At 46.6% G+C, this 20,152-nt stretch overlaps 1 protein-coding gene across 1 annotated transcript in view; it reads left to right on the top strand.

Annotated features, from left to right (window-relative positions):
- Window positions 1–20,152, top strand: part of LOC144948498 (BMP/retinoic acid-inducible neural-specific protein 1-like) — a 106,241-nt gene that overhangs the window by 50,811 nt on the left and 35,278 nt on the right. Inside the window, exon 4 of the mRNA XM_078878017.1 lies at window positions 10,896–11,065. Coding sequence (XP_078734143.1) covers window positions 10,896–11,065 — 170 coding nt within the window. The remainder of the gene's footprint in view (window positions 1–10,895; window positions 11,066–20,152) is intronic.

Genomic DNA, 20,152 nt, shown 5'->3' on the forward strand with positions numbered 1-20,152 from the left:
ATCTGGCCCAACTTTTCCCTTCGCGGCGTGAGCTCGACGCATCCGCCGATCGCACCTCGACGTCAATCTTCTAACCTCACCGCACTCCCCCCCACCCCCCCACCCTCCTTACAAGCTCGTCACCTCCCATTTCTCATCACACACCACCACCCTCAGTACGAGTGCGTTCTTCCCACTCCCGCTCATCCATCTCCTTCCCATTCGCTCTCCCACCCCCCCCCCCCCCGCCCCTTGCTTTACATTTCAACCGCAATCACTGCCTCCTTCACCGTCTTTAGCACTGCCGTCGTTAGCATCGGATTTCCACCGGTACGGATAAAGATTCTGGTTCTGATCCATAAAAAAAACAATTGCACTTGTTCGTCTTCAGCCAATTGCATTGGCACTTTTAAACGTCGTCTGAAAAGGAAGATGGAAAAATAGAAAAAAATGATAAGCGATATAATATGAACTTAGAGAATGAACAATAATGATTATTTTTTCATGCCACTGTTAAAATACATTAAATAACCCTATGTGTCCTGACTTTTGGGCCACCGTGTGTATGGGTCCTCTCATTAACGAAGCTTCAATCTCAGCTCGCTCTGCCCAGGGCAGGCAGCACAGGCAGGTATACGCCACGAGATAAGAGCTGTTTGTGTGTGTTTTTGAAATGCAACCTCCTTCAAGCCTGGCAGGACTAATGGCCATCTGCCTCTGCCAGGTTTAATTGGCCCTCTGCCAACACGTGAATTGTGCCCATTGAAGTCGATTTGGCCTGGGTCCCATCTAGGTCATCTGAGCATTGGCTCTGGACAGAGATAGTAAAATATGTGAATGTGGTCATGGGTCCACCACCCCCTCTGGTTTTGTTCTATCGATAATTTTCTAAAATAATGATTGCGACCGGCCGGACGTACGCTGACGAGATGGAGCGACGAAATCTGGTTGTGTGCGGGCGCTACGTGGACCGTTACATCGCAGGATCGTAAAAGGTGGCGGCGGCTATGGGAAGCCTTCATCCAGCAGTGGATTGACCATGCACTTTGATGATGAGGAGAATGTGCCTAGGAAAGCCTCACTGAATTTAAAGACTGCAATGGACACCCGCATTATTTTTTTTATGAATGAGCATTTGTCACGTGGGAGTAATGCAAAGTGCTGAGAGAAACCCACAGGTACGAGGCGATGGCACTGAAAGCTCAACGCAGATTAATTAAATCAACTTATTATAGCCATGGGGATGCTACCTTGTGGTGATAGTTTGCACGCTGGGCTTGCAATCCAAAAGTTGCCGGTTCTGTCTCCTGGCGTGGCAGGTGCAATGGTGGTGCAACTTCATTATTTCAACCTGACTCTGTCCACCCAGCGGTATAAATGGGGCCACCACATTTCGGTGATTGGCAAGTCACGTGTGGTGCGATTAAGTTCAGGTACCTTCACCTCATCCAAGATATCTGGCCAGGATGGAAGACTGGAGTGGCTCTCTAAAGCTCCCTCTAGTGGAGGCCCTTCAACCAGCAGTGGCGTGGGCAAAGCAATTGCAGGACTGCACCTTTACTCTTGGTGTCACCTCACAGCCCAGCTGGTTTGGGGGTTTCACTCATCTCTGTGTCGTCCACCAATGCTCGCCTCCAAAGAGAAGGGTCACGGGCATGCAATATATCAGTTACGTCTGTCAGCTGAGATAAGAATGTCATGGTTGGAGAGGGTAAGCAACTTGGAAGTTCACAACAGAGCAAGGCAGGAGAATTGCTGCATATTTCATCAGGAATAAAAAGACGTCGTGATGGATTGGACATGTGGGCAGGATGGAGGAGGGAATGTTACCGCGACTGAGACATTGACTGGAGTGGCAACCCAGAGATCAGAGACCCAGCGGCAGTCCAAAAGCCAGACGGTAGTGACGATGAGACTTGAAGAGTGGTCTTATATAAACTGCCCGTGAATATTTTTCGCTAAGGGGGATGGGGTGGCTGGTGGTCATGCCAGGTTTTCGCAGTTGGGGGCCGAGGATTGCCATGTATAATCCTAACTGAGTCATCTGCGGGGAAATAAAAAAAAAATTGGGCAAAATATGAACCATGACGCCGGCACACAATGGCCTCCTCCTTGCGATTGACGTCACTGGATCTTTGACATCCACTGCGAAACAGACGGCACGCAGTATTGTTGCGGTATTGATCGGGACGGCCTGCCGGCTTCGAACTGTGAACCCTCCCGCGACGAGTGGAAAACGCACCTACGGCTCGGCCACGTCAATTGTTTAACAGCCGGCAGGGATTTGCCAGCAAGAGAGGAAGTGGCCGTGAGGTGTGTTTGCTCAAGAGGTCTTTCCCCCCGCACCTCCGATTGGCACGATTGGCTACGTGCGGTGCGAAAGAGGTTCAACGTACGTACGTGCAGAAGGGGATTTTTACATCTCACCTCACTGTGTTGTCCGTTTAAGAGGAAGGTCTCGGGTCACGTGTTTTCTCCCACCCTAACTGTTTTACATCTGTAGTATTATTATCATTGCTATTGCTTCTATATATAAAAAAAAATATTTACAGCCATCAGTCAATAAAATACCGGATGGAGGCCTCCCATCCTGCGTTGGTCATTGAAATAGTTTGACCATAATTCATCACACTGGTCAGTGCAGGTTGGTGATAGAGGGTGGGGGGGTGGGGGGGGCGCCCAGGACCAGTGAGATTCCATATCAAACCCAGGCGGCCGGGGTTCGTAGTGCAACACGCTAACCGCTGTACCACCGCTCGACGTACAAATCGATGTTAATCGGCAGATTGATGCATCGTTATACCCCTTGCGTTTACGGACTGATAAAAAGCACAATTTTCCACGTGAATAATTCCCATTCGGATAAACACCCCCTCGGTCTGTCTATCCGTATTTACCCGAGCGATGTTTGTATGAATGCTAATCGGGTCATTGCTCACCGCTCGTGATTGGAAAACAATGAAAACTTTGCAGTGACGGTGGCAGTAGCAAGCACTTGACCCCGAGTGTGAAGTCCCATAAGATGTCGAGTTCCTGTTAGAAATCTGTGATGCTCATCGAACACAAAAAAAAAGAAACAAACGTGAATCAAACTGTAGCGACCAGTGGTCTCTGCTGTCCTGTGGGGGCCAGACGCAGAAATAATTTTCTGTGGCTACCCCCCCCCCCCCCCCACTTTCAATTTATAATCCCCGAATTGAAATGGTAAAAGGGACACTGACAACTTGATGGAGAAGTGTAAAGATGAGAGAGAGGAAACTAAATTTGAGATGAGAGAAGAGAGATGCGGATGAGACAGAAGTGGAGTGAAATCTGAGACGTCGTCAAGGGAGAGAGATGTAGTGAGATTAGAAACGAGAGACAAAGATGAGCCTGCTACGTCATGAAATTAGAGAGATGTAGTCAAGAGACAGGGAAGTAGTGGGATGTGTCGGGGGGGGGGGCAGCAAAGATAGCGATGGGAGAGATTAACTTGAAATTTTATGTTAGATTCACTCGTTTTTTCGTGTTCACATCATTCATATCTGAATATTATCTCGTATTTGTTGCATCCGTTTTTTGTCCATGAATGCTGAAACTCCCGGTTTGTATTTTGTGATGACTGTAGTCCAACGTCAGACAACGTGTCATTATAAATCACTTCTTCTCGAAAAACGGACAGGGCTTTGCCATTGTGAGTGTGGGTCCCTGCCATTATCCCATCCTACCTCTGTGGTGAGGCCTGCCAATACCAAGTGCATTTGCGGAGCCAAGTGTACGTACAGTGTTTATCGATTTATTTGGTTACCTTTTTTTAAAAAATAAATTCAATGACATCATTTCTCTCACCGAGTTCCATTAGAGCGTACGTTGATAATTTGAATTGATGCCTCAATCCCAAATGTATATTTCGCAACCGAGAAAATGCATACAATCATTGATTTGAAATCATAAATACCAGCGGCAATTATTATCTACTTGAGCAGGTTATGGTGGTTGCGCTGCGCTGCATAGCTCTCTCATTTGTTTTAGGGTCATGCCCGATAGGAGCATTGGTACCGGATTACCCATGAAGGTCTCACTCGGATTTAAGACTTTTTTTTTCTGAAAAGGTCCTATATTGGGATGTTTGGCCAATTACATTAATGAGTGTTTGGCTTTGTGCGGGAGGAGACCAGAGTAGCCGGCAAGGACCCGTGCACACGAGAGGGTGGTGTGTTTTCTCAGGATTCGTTTTGTTATTGGGACAAGTGCGTTGTGGAAACAGTCGATCGGCCAAATTGTACACATGCTCTCATTCAAAAGCAGAAGTGTGCAATCTGCTAGCACTTGTCTCTCATTGGTGCTTCGAAGCCAGTGATTGAAATTCCACATTCTCATGGCGGTGACCAGTCTATCTTGAGAACAATCACAATCTCTCCAAAGTGGCTCCCTTTCCTAATAGACGTTTTTTTTTTTGGGGGGGGGGGGGGTTTGATGGCGTAAATATAAATGTGTCGTTAACCCACCCCACCACCATGCCACACAGCTATTTAGTAAGGTTTGCCACGTGAAAACAAAAAAACGTAACAATTCGTTATTACTTCCGCACACCCGGTGTGTTGGAAAGTACTGTAGGTCCACACCATTTACAATTTGTGTACGACGTTTCGCTGATGACTACAACCAAGCATCATCAGGCGATTTGGGCAGAATTGTGTTCATGACACATCTATATTTACCCGATCTAACCCAACAAAAACTTTGATTATGAACAATATTGGTCGCGAAAGCCCTAACTAGTACGTGTTCAACCGGAACTCTTTGTAGCCGACCTTGGGCTGGGGAGGGGGAATTGGTTGGGCGAGGCGACAGCCAATCAGAGTTTTAACTTCCGGATCCTTCCCATCGTGAGTCAAGCGCTCCCAGCAAAAACGCCACCCAGGCCCACGATTATTTCGGGCCAACCAACCGGCCATTAAAATCCGTGGCGGTAAAACCCCGCCGCTTCTGAAGCTGAAATTATGGATCACCTGCAGTGGTTTTGCCTGCAGTGGTTTTGCCGGCAGAAGACGGAGCTAAGGCATGTAGATGTGCGTCGAGATGAGATGGGAGATGCAGACAACATGAAGATGGCACGTTACTGCAGCAGTTGGCCTGTCCACGTTAATGAGCTTACTTAGGGGCGGTGGCATGGCGCAGCGGGAGTGCTTGTTGCAGAGATTCACGGTTCGAAATTAACGGCCACCCCGGTCATACCTCGGTGTAATCTAATGTAATGTATGTTTATGTTAACCGCATTCACTCCAAAGCGCTTGATAAAGCTTACAAAACGGTGACGGAATGGGATGAATTAGATGGCAGGGGCAATGCGACAAGGATTTAGGAATGAGTGATGGTGATAGAGGGGTACATAAGGATCACGAAAGGGTAGGGTAGGGATGCGAAGGAGTGGAGGGGTGAGGGGAGGGAAGAGGAGGAGAATGGGCAATAGAGAAGAGGTGAGCCTTAAGAGAGGAATGGAAGGAGGTTAAGGAGGGGGACTGCCTTAATGCAAAAGCATACGCCTGCTGATACACAGCGGACGTTAAAGATCCCGTGATGCAATTCGCAAACGCAGGCCATTGTGTGTGCCAGCATCAGCTGACTTGTGTCTGCGGCAGCAGTTACATTGGTGAAACGAAGCGACATGTCTCAGACCGGGTTCGCGAACACAAAGCGGATTTGAAACAGGGCAGAACCAACACCTCGGCATTGGCGGATCACTGTTTCAACGCTGTGGGCACACGTGACATTGCTTTTTCCGAGACCAAAGTGCTCTGCAAACCCTACCATCAGAGATGTGTTTATGAAGCCATCCAGATATACAAACACAGACAAAACTTTAATCGAGAAGATGGATTCAGATTGAGCAATCATTGGAAGGACGTGATAAACCACGTCAAGGTTTAACTGCTGTGATTTTCACTCACCCACCCGTGTCGTTGTAGTGACCGGTTACTAATTCAAGCTCATTGACATGCTAATTTCTCCAGCCTCACTCGTCCCTGCAGGCCACAAACTCTCCCCCCCTCTCCCCCGTTAACTCCTGCAGCCACGACTCGACAACAACTCCTCCCCACCCTTTCCCCCTCCCGTGCCTATATAAAGCCACAACAGCAGATCATTTTCTCACCTGAAGACGGACGATTGTGTTGCGACCGAAACGTCGTGTTTCCTTTTGTTTTTTTTTTCTACCTACGTGACTTTACCGAAAGAACCAGAGAGTATGGATTCCTGCAGTCACGAAAGCTTCAAATCAATAATAAAAAATAAAAACCACGACGTTTCGATCGCTTGTGTTGCGATCGAAACGTCGTGGTTTTTATTTGTGGTTTTTATTTTTATTATTTCTTCTATCTACGTGAATTTACCAAAAGAACCAAAGAATAACAACAATTTGAGTTGATATTCCGTTCACCCGTCGATCCCTGCATGCGTGACGACAATGGCAACAACGACGACAACAACAACACCCTGCGTTAGCAACGCGCCCGTGATGTAAACAATCTCACCGTGATGTAAACAATCTCACCGTGGTGTAAACAAGTTCACAGTGGTGTAAACAATCTCACCGTGATGTAAACAAGTGTTCCGGAGCGCTGAGTTACACGTGAATAGCAGTGGGGAACGGGATGTAATGGGAGGAAATGATCCAGGGTAGGAACTTTCTTTTTGTGTGTTTTGTTTGTTGTACTTCTTACCCGCACAAGTCCGATTTGCATGGTTGGCTACGTACGGCCGTGAAAGACGTTCAACGTACACACAACTCGGGGCCCCCCGAAGCTTTTGGTCCGTTTTAACTTCTGCTTAAATTTCTGGCCTGGCACTGGTAAAGCGATTGCTCATTGATAATTATATAATGACTCTTTGGTTCTTTCGGTAAAGTCACGTAGGTGAAAATAAAATAAAAATACGAATAAAAATAAAGAATAAAATAGAAATAACTAAATTAAATCACGACGTTTCGGGCGCAACACAAGTGCCCGTCATCAGGTGGGGACAACCACAGCGAAAACAGTTGCTGAAGTATGCCAAAGAGATGACTCTGACAAGGGATCATAGAGCTGAGGTGGGGAGAGGACAGGGTGAGTGTGGGGGCAGGGCGTGGGCTAGAGAGGAGCGGAAAGCAGAGGTCACAACCGGGTACCCGATACCCGTACCCTACCCGATACCCGGCTACCCGTACCCGGCCGGGTACGGGTACCCGTTTGCAACCCTGGTGCGGCCGGGTAGGGGTAGGCCGTGAGTCACTGGTGAGTAACCGTTTGTCACTCATTTCGGGTAGGGTACGGGTAGGGAACGAGTACCCGTACCCGGCCGGGTATGGGTACCCATTTGCGACCCTGGTGCGGCCGGGTACGGGTAAGGTATCAAAACCCGTTTGCGACCTCTGCGCCAGACCAGAGGTCGCAACCGGGTACCCGATACCCGTACCCTACCCGATACCCGGCTACCCGTACCCTGCTGGGTACGGGTACCCGTTTGCGACCCTGGTGCGGCCGGGTACGGGTACAGGTAAGGAATCAAAACCCGTTTGCGACCTCTGGCGGAAAGGCTGATCCTAAAGCTCGACCTACTGCTGTGACACGTTGGTTGGGGGGGGAGAGAACTCTGCAGGCTTGAAACACTGCATGGCAAATTTCCAAGTTATGGGAGTGAGCAGGGCTGGGAGTAAAAGACTGGAGATGTGGATATGAATATAAACTATAAGGTAGCTAATGTTTAACTTGGTTAATAACATCCTTCCAATGATTGCTCAATTTGAATCCATCTTCTCGGTTGAAATTACGCCTATGTTTGTATATCTGGATGGCTTCATGGACAAATCTTTGGTGGTATCCAGACGGCTTGCAGAGCACTCACCCTCACCCTGACCTCTCTTTCCCCCCCCACCCCATCAGCTCTATAATCCCTTGTCAGAGTCATCTCTTTGGCATACTTCAGCAACTGTTTTCGCTGTGGTTGTCCCCACCTGATGACGGACGCTTGTGTTGCGCCCGAAACGTCGTGATTTAATTTAGTTATTTTTATTCTTTATTTATATTCGTATCTTTTTTTTTTACCTACGTGACTTTACCGAAAGAACCGAAGAGTATGGATCCTTGCAGTCACGAAAACTTCAAATCTTGAATTATATAATTATACACTATGTAACACAATTTTTGTTCCCGGGTACTAAGTGTTATTTTTTTTATTGCTTATACGTAAAAAGTATAGAAAATGGCTATTATTCCCCACAAACTTTGCTTTTGTGACCAGGACTTTACGTGAACGAAAGACGCAAATGCACACCACGTTTTCTCATTGAAAATAGGTCAATTTCAAAATATCAATCTCCTGGTCACAAAAGCAAAGTTTGTGGGGAATAATAGCCATTTTCTCTACTTTTGAGGCATAACCAATTAGGAAATAATACTTACTACCCAGGGACAAAATATAAATAAATGTGTCACACAGTGTTATTAATGGAGTGGATTATTAACTTTGCTTTTGTGTCCTGGTCACAGAAGCAAAGTTTGTGGGGAATAATAACCATTTTCTCTACTTTTGAGACATAATCAATTAAAAAAATAACACGTACTACCCAGGGACAAAAATTAAACGATAATTTTTGTAACATTGAATTACACTGGTCAACAAAAAAAACTTTTTTTTCTGGCCTGGATTTTGCAGCTGTTTTGGACTAATTTCGGGGTGCTGATTCCAAATCTCATCTCAGATTTGCCCTATCATATCTCATTTTTATGCTATCAGCATACCCCGTTTTCATTGATTTTACCCGAAATTAACTCTGTCACTTATGATTGCAAGTTATTGCGAGTCAGTGACTGCTTTAGTGTTAAAATATGGTGCTGTATTTTTAGGATAGTGTGTTTATAATATCATTTTATGTAGATATCCACATTTATGAAATATTTTTCTTCTGCAGTTTTTATTGAAAATGCAATATATGATATCTCAAAAACCTGATGTGATAGACAAAAACTGATGCCAGATTTGGAATCAGCACCCCAAAATTACATTGAAACCGTTGGAATACCTTATGCCAGAAAATGTGTGTTGACCAGTGTTATTAATCAGTGGGCAGCACTGCCCCCTTTGGCTTGGCTGTCACCATCAAGGTGGCGGGCAGAGTCGACGCCACGGTTGGCTCCTGACGTCAGCTGCTGCGTGCATCTCGATGGGAAATGATAAAAAAAAGATTTCAACAGAGCAGTGTGTGCTTCGGAAAATTGTGAGCGTACAATAAATACAGGCTACGGGCACATATTTTCCGAGTGTGATGTCTCAGACGGCGCACCAATAAGTGCTCCCCCGTTCCATTGTTTGCATTCAGAGAAGCCAATCCGCTGTTATATACTTTTCTATCTGGGTCATGAGGCTTTTCGGTGTTTTGCTCAGCAAATGAATTGTACGGCCAAAGCGATTGCCGCTGTGAAGACACTGCCGAGGCTTTAATCGTGTTTTTAAATTTCAAGATTTGGCTCTCATCTGCCACACTTTAGGTGGATTGCAGCTTTGGGAAGTGTATTTTGCATTACATGTTGTCTGCACGGGAAGAGGTGGGGTAGTGGATAGTTTCACCGTGTTATGAAATGTGCTGACTTGGGTTTGATACCGGCACATGGCTAACATGAAACTAAAACAATTTTTTACCTTACCAGGCAAGGCCCACTGAGCTATATAATTCTCAGAAGCGACCTGGCCACACGTGATAGCTCAACGAAGTGGCTTATTATTTGCAAATGTATGAGTAGCCAAATACTCTAGCAAACATGTTGATTATGTGGAGGGAAAAACTGGAGGTCCCTCGAAGAATAATCCACGCGGCCACGGGGAGAACATGCAAACTTCAGGTTTATCGGCGTTTTTTCCTGGATTTTTCTGTTTGCGCATAGTTACGTAGTCACTTGAAGATGTTTTCTTGTTCATGTTTTTGTTTTTTGTTTGTTGCGGTTGCACCCGATTCAAGAGCCGAATGGCTCACAGGGCTATACCTAATACATGAAAATGAAAACTGAAATGATCGAACCCACAACCTCCTGTAAACAAGGCGAGGTAATTTGAATCCCGCCACAGTGGCAAGTGGTGCTTGAATTGGACCTGGTTTATCCCGCGACCACAGTTATCCAACTCAACTGACCAGTCTGGTGAAGTGTGGTCAAACAAGCTCCCATTACTGACACAGCATGGGGAAGGAAGCCTCCTTCCAATAGTCGAGTGACGATATTCTTATTTTGTGGTAATAATGATAAATAAGCATATTATTTTTTTGTCTAAATCAGAAATGAAAATGAAGCATTGTTTCGATGTGTTAGCGTTTTCGGATTTTTCCCAAATGTTATTACATCAAACCGGTTTGCAAAAGTGGCAAAAGAGGCTTTTGCGAGGGCATCTGTTGGATTTTTCAGGTTTTGTCGGGTCAAATGTACATTAAACGACTTTGTCAGATATCCGAAACTAAGCGCATTAAGATAGTTTACCACGTGTGTGGGTGACCACCACCAGGACTTGCCAGGTGTTGTAGGCTTGGGTCGTGAGACGACCAGGAGATGCCAGTGAGGAGTGCAACCCCTCGTGTGCACTTTTTCTGGGGTCGCACAATGATCCCACAATGCATCTTGCTCCTGTGCAAGAGCTCATCTCATCGCTGAGTTCGATTCCTTGGCATGGCTGACATCAGCGGCAAAGCGATACTAAAAGGCTACACATTTTTCCCATTCAACCTATGTTTTACATTTGTACCCATTATTTGTCCCTTTGTAGGGCAGTACCGTACAACATTTGTGATGATGGGCTTTGAACAAGCGCTATTGAGTGAGTGGGCGGGCGGATGGGCGGACGGGCGAGTGAGCGGGCGGGCGAGTGAGCGGGCGGGCGGGAGAGCTAACCTCGGCGCTGTCGGCATGGCGCAGGGGAGGAGGCGCTGACCGTGTACGTGGACCGGGGGAAGGTGGACAAGCAGGTGGAGAACGCGACACAGACGCAGGAGCTGCTGCACCAGCTCACGGCCGCCTACTTCATCGACCGCGATACCACGGTCCGCCGCCTGCACGAGATGCAGATCTCCACGGGGCACATCAACGTGAGTCGAACGCGGCGGCGGTGGTGGCTGGGAGCGCCGGAGGGCCGGGGGGTGGGGGGCTGCGTGCGTGGCCGTGCTGCTCGGGAAAGCCGGACGCCACGCGCGAGAGACGAGGGCGCGACGCCACCGATGAGAGCTGCGTGGTTAGGTCCACGAGGGTGGCACCGTCCGTTTTTTGCTGTTGTTGTTGAGAAATGTCGCCGCCACCGCCGCATCGTGATTATCGGGGCTCACTTAAAAAAAAAAGTTTCATTTGGTTTCCGTTCAAAAGAAATGATGTTACATTTTGATGTTGATTTATCTATCTCACTTTTTAATGTTTCATTTCCCGTGATGAAATGACGAACGTAACGATTGCAGATGTAAATAAATACCCGTTACCCATTACGTAGGTGCTCCGTGAAACGTTTTCCAATGGAATTGACAGCATTGCTGTTTAATACATAGAAGGCTTTCACGACCAATTTAATGATTCGTCATTGATTTTTGGGTCGGATAGCATCAATAAGATTTGTGCGGTCCACTCTCCTCCACCCGACACAGCCAATTAATGTTGTTGGCACGTGAAAAAACACACCAATTCACTACTGCTTCGGCAGCACCACGAGTGTGTTGGAGAGTAATTTCACAACATTTACATGGGTTCGACGTTTCGCTGCTTGTAACAACCACCATTATCAAGCAGTAGCCAAAATTGTGAAAATGTCCTTCAGTGTTGAACCTTAAATGATACCGGTTGTAGCTACCAAGTGAAACGTCGCACCGAATTGTGAAATATAGTGAGCTTGCTGTCCAACGGCCAGAACCAGCGCTAACCATTTTCCAAGCTCTGTGTCTCTACATTCGGGATGTTTCGCCAGCTCCATTATATATTGCCTTATAACTGAGAAATATGTATGAAACTCAAGCTGCTCGCAAAAGGTCATTATTTAGAGCAGAGAGGGGAGAAGGCAGAGAGATAGATGAGCATGTATATGGGGAGCACACTTTATCATCATCATCATCAAAATGCCCTTAAATTCACAACGGAAATCTCTGAGGACAAATCTTTACACTGCGGCGCCTTGAAAAATTACAAGTTGATAAATGATCAGTTTTTCCATTAACAGATAATGAGTAACAAACTGTCCATTTGTCAACCTCAAAGTTTCCCAGGAAGCCGCCGTGAAGCATCATCTCAGCCGCCGCGTCGCCTTTCACCGCCGTGCTCGCCGATGCGCTCTCGGGTCGTCGTTCGGCACGATGTCCAACGTTTCACTCCACGCGCCGCTGGGGAGCTTCATTTACGGGATAATTCACTTTACAAAGCAGCTCCCGCGCAGCAGGAGGCGGGGGTGCGTAACGTCAGTCGTCGTGCCCGACCAAACGCGGCACAACCCCGGGAAACCGTGCGCCAGTCGGCGTCCCCTACCATCAGTGGCCTTCCTGAAGAAGGGCTGTTGCCCAACACGTCGGGCTATCGTTGCGTTTCTCCCGTTGTTCAGCAGCGTTGACGATGAATGAAGAGGGTTGGGGTTGATATTCATTCCCATGCACTGCCAACGCAGCCTCTTAATGAATTTCATCATATTGCATTACCGTTTTCACTTGATGAGCTTTTCCAGACAAAGGATAGGGGCGCAGCCCTGCAATTATGTGCTGGTGTCACTGCTGGTGGGAAGGGCCTTCACACACTGTAGGGATCCCTTACAGAGTCCCCCTCCCTAGAGGATATTTAGTTGGCCTTGTCTTCCAAGTTCCAAACTAACGAGACATCTGTCAACAGGTGGGAGAATGCACAATTTTAACCCCACCACACACGACCAACTAGTCAGACTGTTTCATGCTCATGTCTACTTCTGGGTGGACAGGACAGACGCAGAAGTGGGAATCCATACTCTTTGGTTCTTTCGGTAAAGTCACGTGGGTAGAAAATAAATAAAATATCGATTTAAAGCTTTCGTGACTGCTTGGATTCATATTCTTGGATCTTTCGGTAAAGTCACGTAGGGGGGAAATGATAAGATAATAAAAATAAAACAATACAATTCTCACGACGTTTCGGCCACAACAAGCAGCCGTCCTCAGGTGAAGAACAGGGCTGTTGGAAAGGCAGCGTTCTAATGAACACCGCTAAGCTTGGCAGCGTATTTTAAGCTGGCTGGGAGGAGCAGAGAGCCTTGACAAAGGAGTTTACATATGATATGTAAACTCCTTTGTCAAGGCGCTCTATGATATGTAAACTCCTTTGTCAAGGCGCTCTATGATATGTAAACTCCTTTGTCAAGGCGCTCTATGATATGTAAACTCCTTTGTCAAGGCGCTCTATGATATGTAAACTCCTTTGTCAAGGCGCTCTATGATATGTAAACTCCTTTGTCAAGGCGCTCTATGATATGTAAACTCCTTTGTCAAGGCGCTCTATGATATGTAAACTCCTTTGTCAAGGCGCTCTATGATATGTAAACTCCTTTGTCAAGGCGCTCTATGATAGTAAACTCCTTTGTCAAGGCGCTCTATGATATGTAAACTCCTTTGTCAAGGCGCTCTATGATATGTAAACTCCTTTGTCAAGGCGCTCTATGATATGTAAACTCCTTTGTCAAGGCGCTTTATGATATGTAAACTCCTTTGTCAAGGCGCTCTATGATATGTAAACTCCTTTGTCAAGGCGCTTTATGATATGTAAACTCCTTTGTCAAGGCGCTCTATGATATGTAAACTCCTTTGTCAAGGCGCTCTATGATATGTAAACTCCTTTGTCAAGGCGCTCTGCCAAGCTTAGCGGTGTTCATTAGGACGCTGTCTATTCGACAGCTCTGTTCTTCAGTTGAGGACGGCTGCTTGCGTTGTGGCCGAAACGTCGTGAGAATTTTATTACGTTTCATTTTTATTATTTTATTATTTCCCTTCTACGTGATTTTGCCGAAAGATCCAAGAAAATAAAATAAATCACGTTTCGAACGCAACACAAGCGCCCGTCTTCAGGTTAAAACCGCGACAGCTGCGATGTCTGCAGTCTTCCCACCATCGTTTGAACTGCCGCGTTGAGGGAGGTCGAAACTAACCGGTGACCTCTGGATCGCAAGTCCAGCGGCTTTGCCACTGCAACCGTGGCAGCATCCCCAACCTTCTCATAAACCTCCTTACCTGCTTATAAACCTCCCCTAGTCTTACCGGTAACCCCTTTTATCCGTGCCGGCAGAAAGTGCTTCGTGGAGTGCAGAATGACAAGTAGCATTTCCACCGTTGTCATTTACTTTGACATTGTGATAATGTTGTATTCGGGCACTTTATAATTCCCAATTGTGTTGAATTGCGATTGCATTACATTAGAGTGTTCTGCTATCCCGTCCCTGCGATTACAGTTGTGGTAATACGAGCGGAGTGCTTGATGGAGTTGGGGAAAGGCGGCGTGCGTGTAACGCTGATGGCATGCGTTGCTCATGGGCCATCGGGAAGCCTCAAACAAGCTGGCTCACTTGGGGCCCCCAAAAATTGCTTTGTCTGTTACCGTTCATCAGGAGCTCATCTCTGACATTGCAACCCTTTCTGCTCCCTTCCTCTATCGCTCCATTCATCCCTCCCTCCGCATCCTCTATGCCCCCATGTGTATTCAGAATCAGAATTTGAATTATGTATTTATCCAGGAGGAATCCGATGAGCTACAAAGTTCTTTTTCACAGATGTCTAGTGGGGGGACGGGGTAAGAACGTTGCAACAAGCAGTACAAAAACATTATAGTAGTGCAAAGTACAAGGAAGGTAATGAAATCACCCAAACGCACACAAATTAAACTAAACTACCCCCATCCTTCCAGGCAAAGCCCACTGAGGTGTTCACTTATTTTTCAGAAGCGACCTGGCCACAAATGATAGCCCGACAAAGTGGCCCGTCATTTGGACATTTATTGCACCAAAATAATGTAAATCATCTCAATGCATGTGTTGCCTAACAGCTGGTCTTTTTGTAACAAATTGGATACATTTCTTAGAAAATGGGAGTGCAAATTCTTGTTATCGTTTCACTATCCTCATCCGGTCTACAAACAGCGCATAGTTGCTTTGTATTCTTTTTTTCCCATCGTCTGTGAAATACCTTGATGTTTTTAAAGGTATATTTATAATATCTTGCACTTAATGTTGTTGTAGAGCAATTGATGTTTTTCCTTGTATGTATGTGCGTATCCCAGGTCTGCCTTGACAGAGAGACGTATAGTCTCAATGACCTCTCATCTGGCTATAATCTCAAGGAATTTAACGAGCAAATTGGCATCATATTGCTTCGGGATATTTTTCGTGCCATTAAAATACCTTTTCAGGGGCAGTATATGGCAGCAGTGCCTTTTCATATTTTCGAAAGCCCGTGTAGATGTTTCCATAAATAGCTAGTGCTACTGGCTGTAATACAGTGTTTGTGCCTGTATTTCCTGTAATATTCACCAATCCACACATTCATGGTTGACATGGTGTGGTAGGGCTTTCAACCAATATCACTCAAATCATAATTTATTATCGTTATTATCATATGCATCTGCATCACAATGGAGTGAGAACGTGTGCACGCTGATGAGTAAGCTAGTGTGATAATACTCTTTGGGTCTTTCGGTAAAGTCACGTAGATAGAAAAATAATAGATCAAAATGTTTCGATCGCAACACAGGTAATCTTCTACAGGTGAGAGAGAGAAAGCTACTGAAACAAGGTCTTATATAGGCCTAAGATGGGTGGGTACAGCCTCAGGGTAAGAGTTCAGGGCTAGAGATGGTCTCCCTGAGGCTGCCGAAGTGGCTATTGTATTGAGAGATTAGCATGTCAATGATGCTTCGGTGAGACAACAAACATTTTAAGTACAAGATGCTGACAGTGAGTTAAGTTACCGAGGCAACTTGAACGGTTGGATGCAACTGGGGCGCGAGATGTTAACTACCTCGCCTGGTTTACATGAGGTCGTTGGTTCAATCCCGACCTCGACGCCTGTATCAATGGAGTCTGCATGTCTCTCCCCATAGTCGCGTGGATTTTTCTCATGGTCCTCCAGAGCTGTATAGCTCAGTGGGCCTTACTTGGTAAACTGAAAAAAATAGTTTAGTTTTTCGGGAGTATCTAATGCAAAAGCCGTGAATAATATCATGGACAGAGCTAAATGGAAGGCGATGATTGCCATCATCTTTGAGGAAGGACACGGTAAATATATATATACATAGAGAGAGAAAGCTATAATCCCATGTACACAAACGCATCAGCCCAGTGCTTGCTAGCCCACGTTCTCAAACATCCTTTGCTTGAAGCTGTCCGCTGTGTTTGTGGGTCGCGACGAGTGTTGGTTTCGGCTGCCGGTGTTGTGACGTTTCACTCCACCTGCCGCCGAGCTTCTTCAAGTCACCCAGAATATTTGACGTTGCGCCAAACGGCGTGCGGGTACAAACTTCGGTTACTATGGCTGTCTACGGTACGGTGCGAAAAAAGTTCAGCATACGTACAGTGGAGCCCCTCTTTAACGACCAGAGTAGGTTGGGTGGAGTGGAGGTATTATTACCTCTTTCCCACGGTACAACTGAGCGGCACCCTATTGAATTTCTTTTGCACTGCACATAGCCAACCGTGCTAATCGGAGGTGCGGGGACCACAAACTAAACACAAGAAGCAGTTCTAAAGAAACGAGTTTGTCAATCTTAATGATGATTTAAAAGTGCATGGCTCCAGCGGCTTCCCAACATCGGAAGGAAGAGCGTTCCAGACGGCCACAGAAGCGCATCTGAAAGGAAACGTTGCAGTGACTGTCTTTGTTCTACTTTTTGCCAGGTTAGGCCCACAGAGCTATACAGCTATTTTTCAGAAGCGACCTGGCCACAAACGATCGCTCAACAAAATGGATTATCACGTGAAAATTTATAGCAGCTAAATCAATTCGAAATGTGGAGGGAAAAACCGGAGGATCAGGAGAAAAATCCACACGACCACGGGGAGAACATGCAAACTCCAAATATACAGGCGTCAGGGTCGGGATGGAACGCACGACCTCCTGCATACCGGGCGAGGAAGTTAACATCTCACCACCGCAGCTCCCCTAGCTAACAGCCCCTGCTGCGAGGATGACTAACCCTGGCCTTGCTTGCTCACGAGGCCAAGGTTTCACGTTTTGGTTCTGGCCAGTGGAAAACCACCCTATTTGTGAGGGCCTCATTGCTAGCTCAGCTCTGATGTGCCAGTAGATAAGTGGTTATCCGCTTGTACACTTGGCTTTTCTCCAGGCTCTACAGATTCATCCCAGATCGTATATATATATGTGTACATACAAAAATACGTATTACAAAAATGCCCATGAAATTATAAGCAGGAGTCTTCTTAATTTTTTTTTTATAATTTTCCAGTCCTCACGGGACTTTCCTGGATAAACAAAGCATTTTACAATATAATTAATGCTGTTGTATCTCTTGAGACAGCTGCGCATCTCTCTAACATGATCAACATGTAACAATGTGGGCAGCCCGTCCAGGCAAATTAATTAGTAAATCTCCAGCCCAACAATCGCGTGTTCTGCTGGAAGAAGGGACCCCCACTCAAGAAAGCTCTAGAGAGCCCCACAAGAGGGTTTTTGTCCTACCCATCCACGCTGGCGAAACATTCTGCAAGCGGTGGGGGTACCCCCATGGCACGCGACCTGCCGTGCCCAACGACGAACCGCGGTGAAGCCACTGGTAACGGTGGGCACACGGATATAGGCGGGGGGACTCGAAAAACCTGGACCATTGTTTCAAACTGCCGCGTCGGAAGGATCCATCGCGCCGGCGACCTCTGTGTCGCGACTCGAGTGCTCAAACCATCGCGCCATGCCAGAATCCGTGCACGTGCAAGCGAACGTGAATGTACGAGTAGAAGGTGAACAAAATGTACATCGCGCAAAGCACTGCAACATAGTTAACTTTGGCTTTTGTTGGGCTCCGAGGCAAACGGGCAGCCTGACGCGAACAGATTTTTGCTTATCGCGCGGAGAGCCGTTGGCGCAGGGCGGCACGGAGCAGCGTTCACGCGCCTAATGGAAAGCGGAGGCTGCCGAGGGATGGGCAGGAAGAACGCCCCTGCCCATTAAGTCGCACGGCCGCGAATACACCAAGCGTTCCTTTCATCCGCTGGCAAGCCGACGGGCAGATGGGCTTGACGGTCGCAAAGGCCCAGTCGCCTGTCCGCTTACTTACGTCTCACGCAAAATGCGGGTTTGGGTCGGTGGCATCGCCTCAGCCCATATGGCTCGCGCCAGGGCTGCACGTTTAGGTCACGAGCAAGCGCCGGTCGTCTCTCCAGGGAGAGGGCGCCGAGAGGAAGCCACCGGAACAAAGTGTCTGGCAGAAGCGGGTTGCACGCATTGAAAAGCAGCCTATGTGCCCTCTGGCTGGGCACTGATGATGATAATGATTGTGATGCTGGCGATTTTATTCATTTGCATCGTTGTTTAGATTGAACAACGCACGCACAAAGATGTGTTGTTGCGTGCACAAAAGCTCTCGTCCTTATTCATGCCACCAGCTCAACAAAACTGGCGTGCACTGATTGTTCTGTTGTGGTTGGTTTTATGGTCATTTACAGACTATGATCCAGTGTTATTTTATAATTATTTTTAAAAGGGTAGAGGTGTAGCCCTGCAATTGCCTGCGCGTGCCACTGCTGGCAGAAGTGTTTAACACTAGAGGGAGCTCTGGAGAGCCCGGATGGAGAGTTTTTGGCCTACTCTTCCATGATAGCTAAATGTGTTATTCTTATAAAATCTTCACAAATGGGCACATTTTCAAAACGTGCAGATCCTTCCGTGTCAAGGGTGGCAATTCAATGGCGATTGTTTTCATCGTTGGCATTTTCGTTCCGTATTTTGACCCTTGACGTCGTTCTTCATCCTTGTCTGGAGAGCATTGCCAATTCGGACATAGGCTTTCACAGATATTTTAGCCCAGTGCAGTCTGAGCAAGACACACACCCCCCCCTCCACCGCCCTAACTTAATCTCCCCCGTGCTGTCATTCCCCCTGAGCAATGAAGTCATCTTATAAATGTGGCATTTGTTCCCGATAATAACCCCCGTCAATTTATCAAAAGTAACAGTACTCCGACAAAAAGCAGATGCGCCGTTGATTGCCCATCGACAGCGAGAAAATCCATGTCGCTGCGAGTCTCTGCATTGCTTGATATGCACAAGTGGTCTGTCGGCTCAATATTCCAATTTGCGCAATTTCCCCGCTCTAAATAATTAGAGGGGGGGGGGGGGGGGGCGGGGTATCCCATCGCGTCTCCAAGAACATTAACCCGGGCCAAGATTGTTGAGCATCTCCAGTGGGAATAATATGCACACATTCCACGTTGTCTTCCCATAATTCCCGCGTGAATGGTAATGACACGCGGGGCAATAAAAGTTTACAAACTTGTAAAGTGCTAAATGTCCTGTAAGAAAAACAAATGGCCTAATAAAGGCGGCCAAATTACCACTTTCCCTTTAAATTATGGCACGTGATCAAATTCATTCCGTGTGGCAACAGTGAGACGGGCACGCTACGAATTGCAGACGATGCACGTTCTCGGTATTAATATTTACCGTGCAAGTGAAATCAATTGCGTTGCGTCAACAATCCGACAGAAATTCACGGATTGATCCAACCCAGCGTTCGCACACACTGGCATTTGCACTCAATTTCATGCAGTCAATGCCGTGTGTATTAACTTTTAATGAGCTGTTTAATAATCGCTGTTGCCGACAGGAATGTGCCAAAGCGATAAATTTAGCTGTATTTTTTCCCAAGTGTAAATCCTTTGGATTAACATTGGGCATGAGTTGCCAAGAACTGAACATGTGGCATACAAATCTCAAAGTCTTCCGGAATAAATGATCTACACTTTAAATCCTAATGATATGTTGTTCCATATTCTGTGGCATTTTAATGATCCTGAGGCTTCTGCTGATTCACCGGAGCGTTAATCATAAACCTTTAGTGAACATTTACCCTTGAAATTTAAGATGAGCCTAAGATTTCCTCTATATGATACCGCGAGTTCACACCCGATTTAGATAATACATCACAGTTTGGATTCATATTGTGTCGAAATTTGAGTGCATCTCAAAA

Source organism: Lampetra fluviatilis, chromosome 49 (genome assembly GCF_964198595.1).
Source record: "Lampetra fluviatilis chromosome 49, kcLamFluv1.1, whole genome shotgun sequence".
Classification (NCBI taxonomy): domain Eukaryota; kingdom Metazoa; phylum Chordata; class Hyperoartia; order Petromyzontiformes; family Petromyzontidae; genus Lampetra; species Lampetra fluviatilis.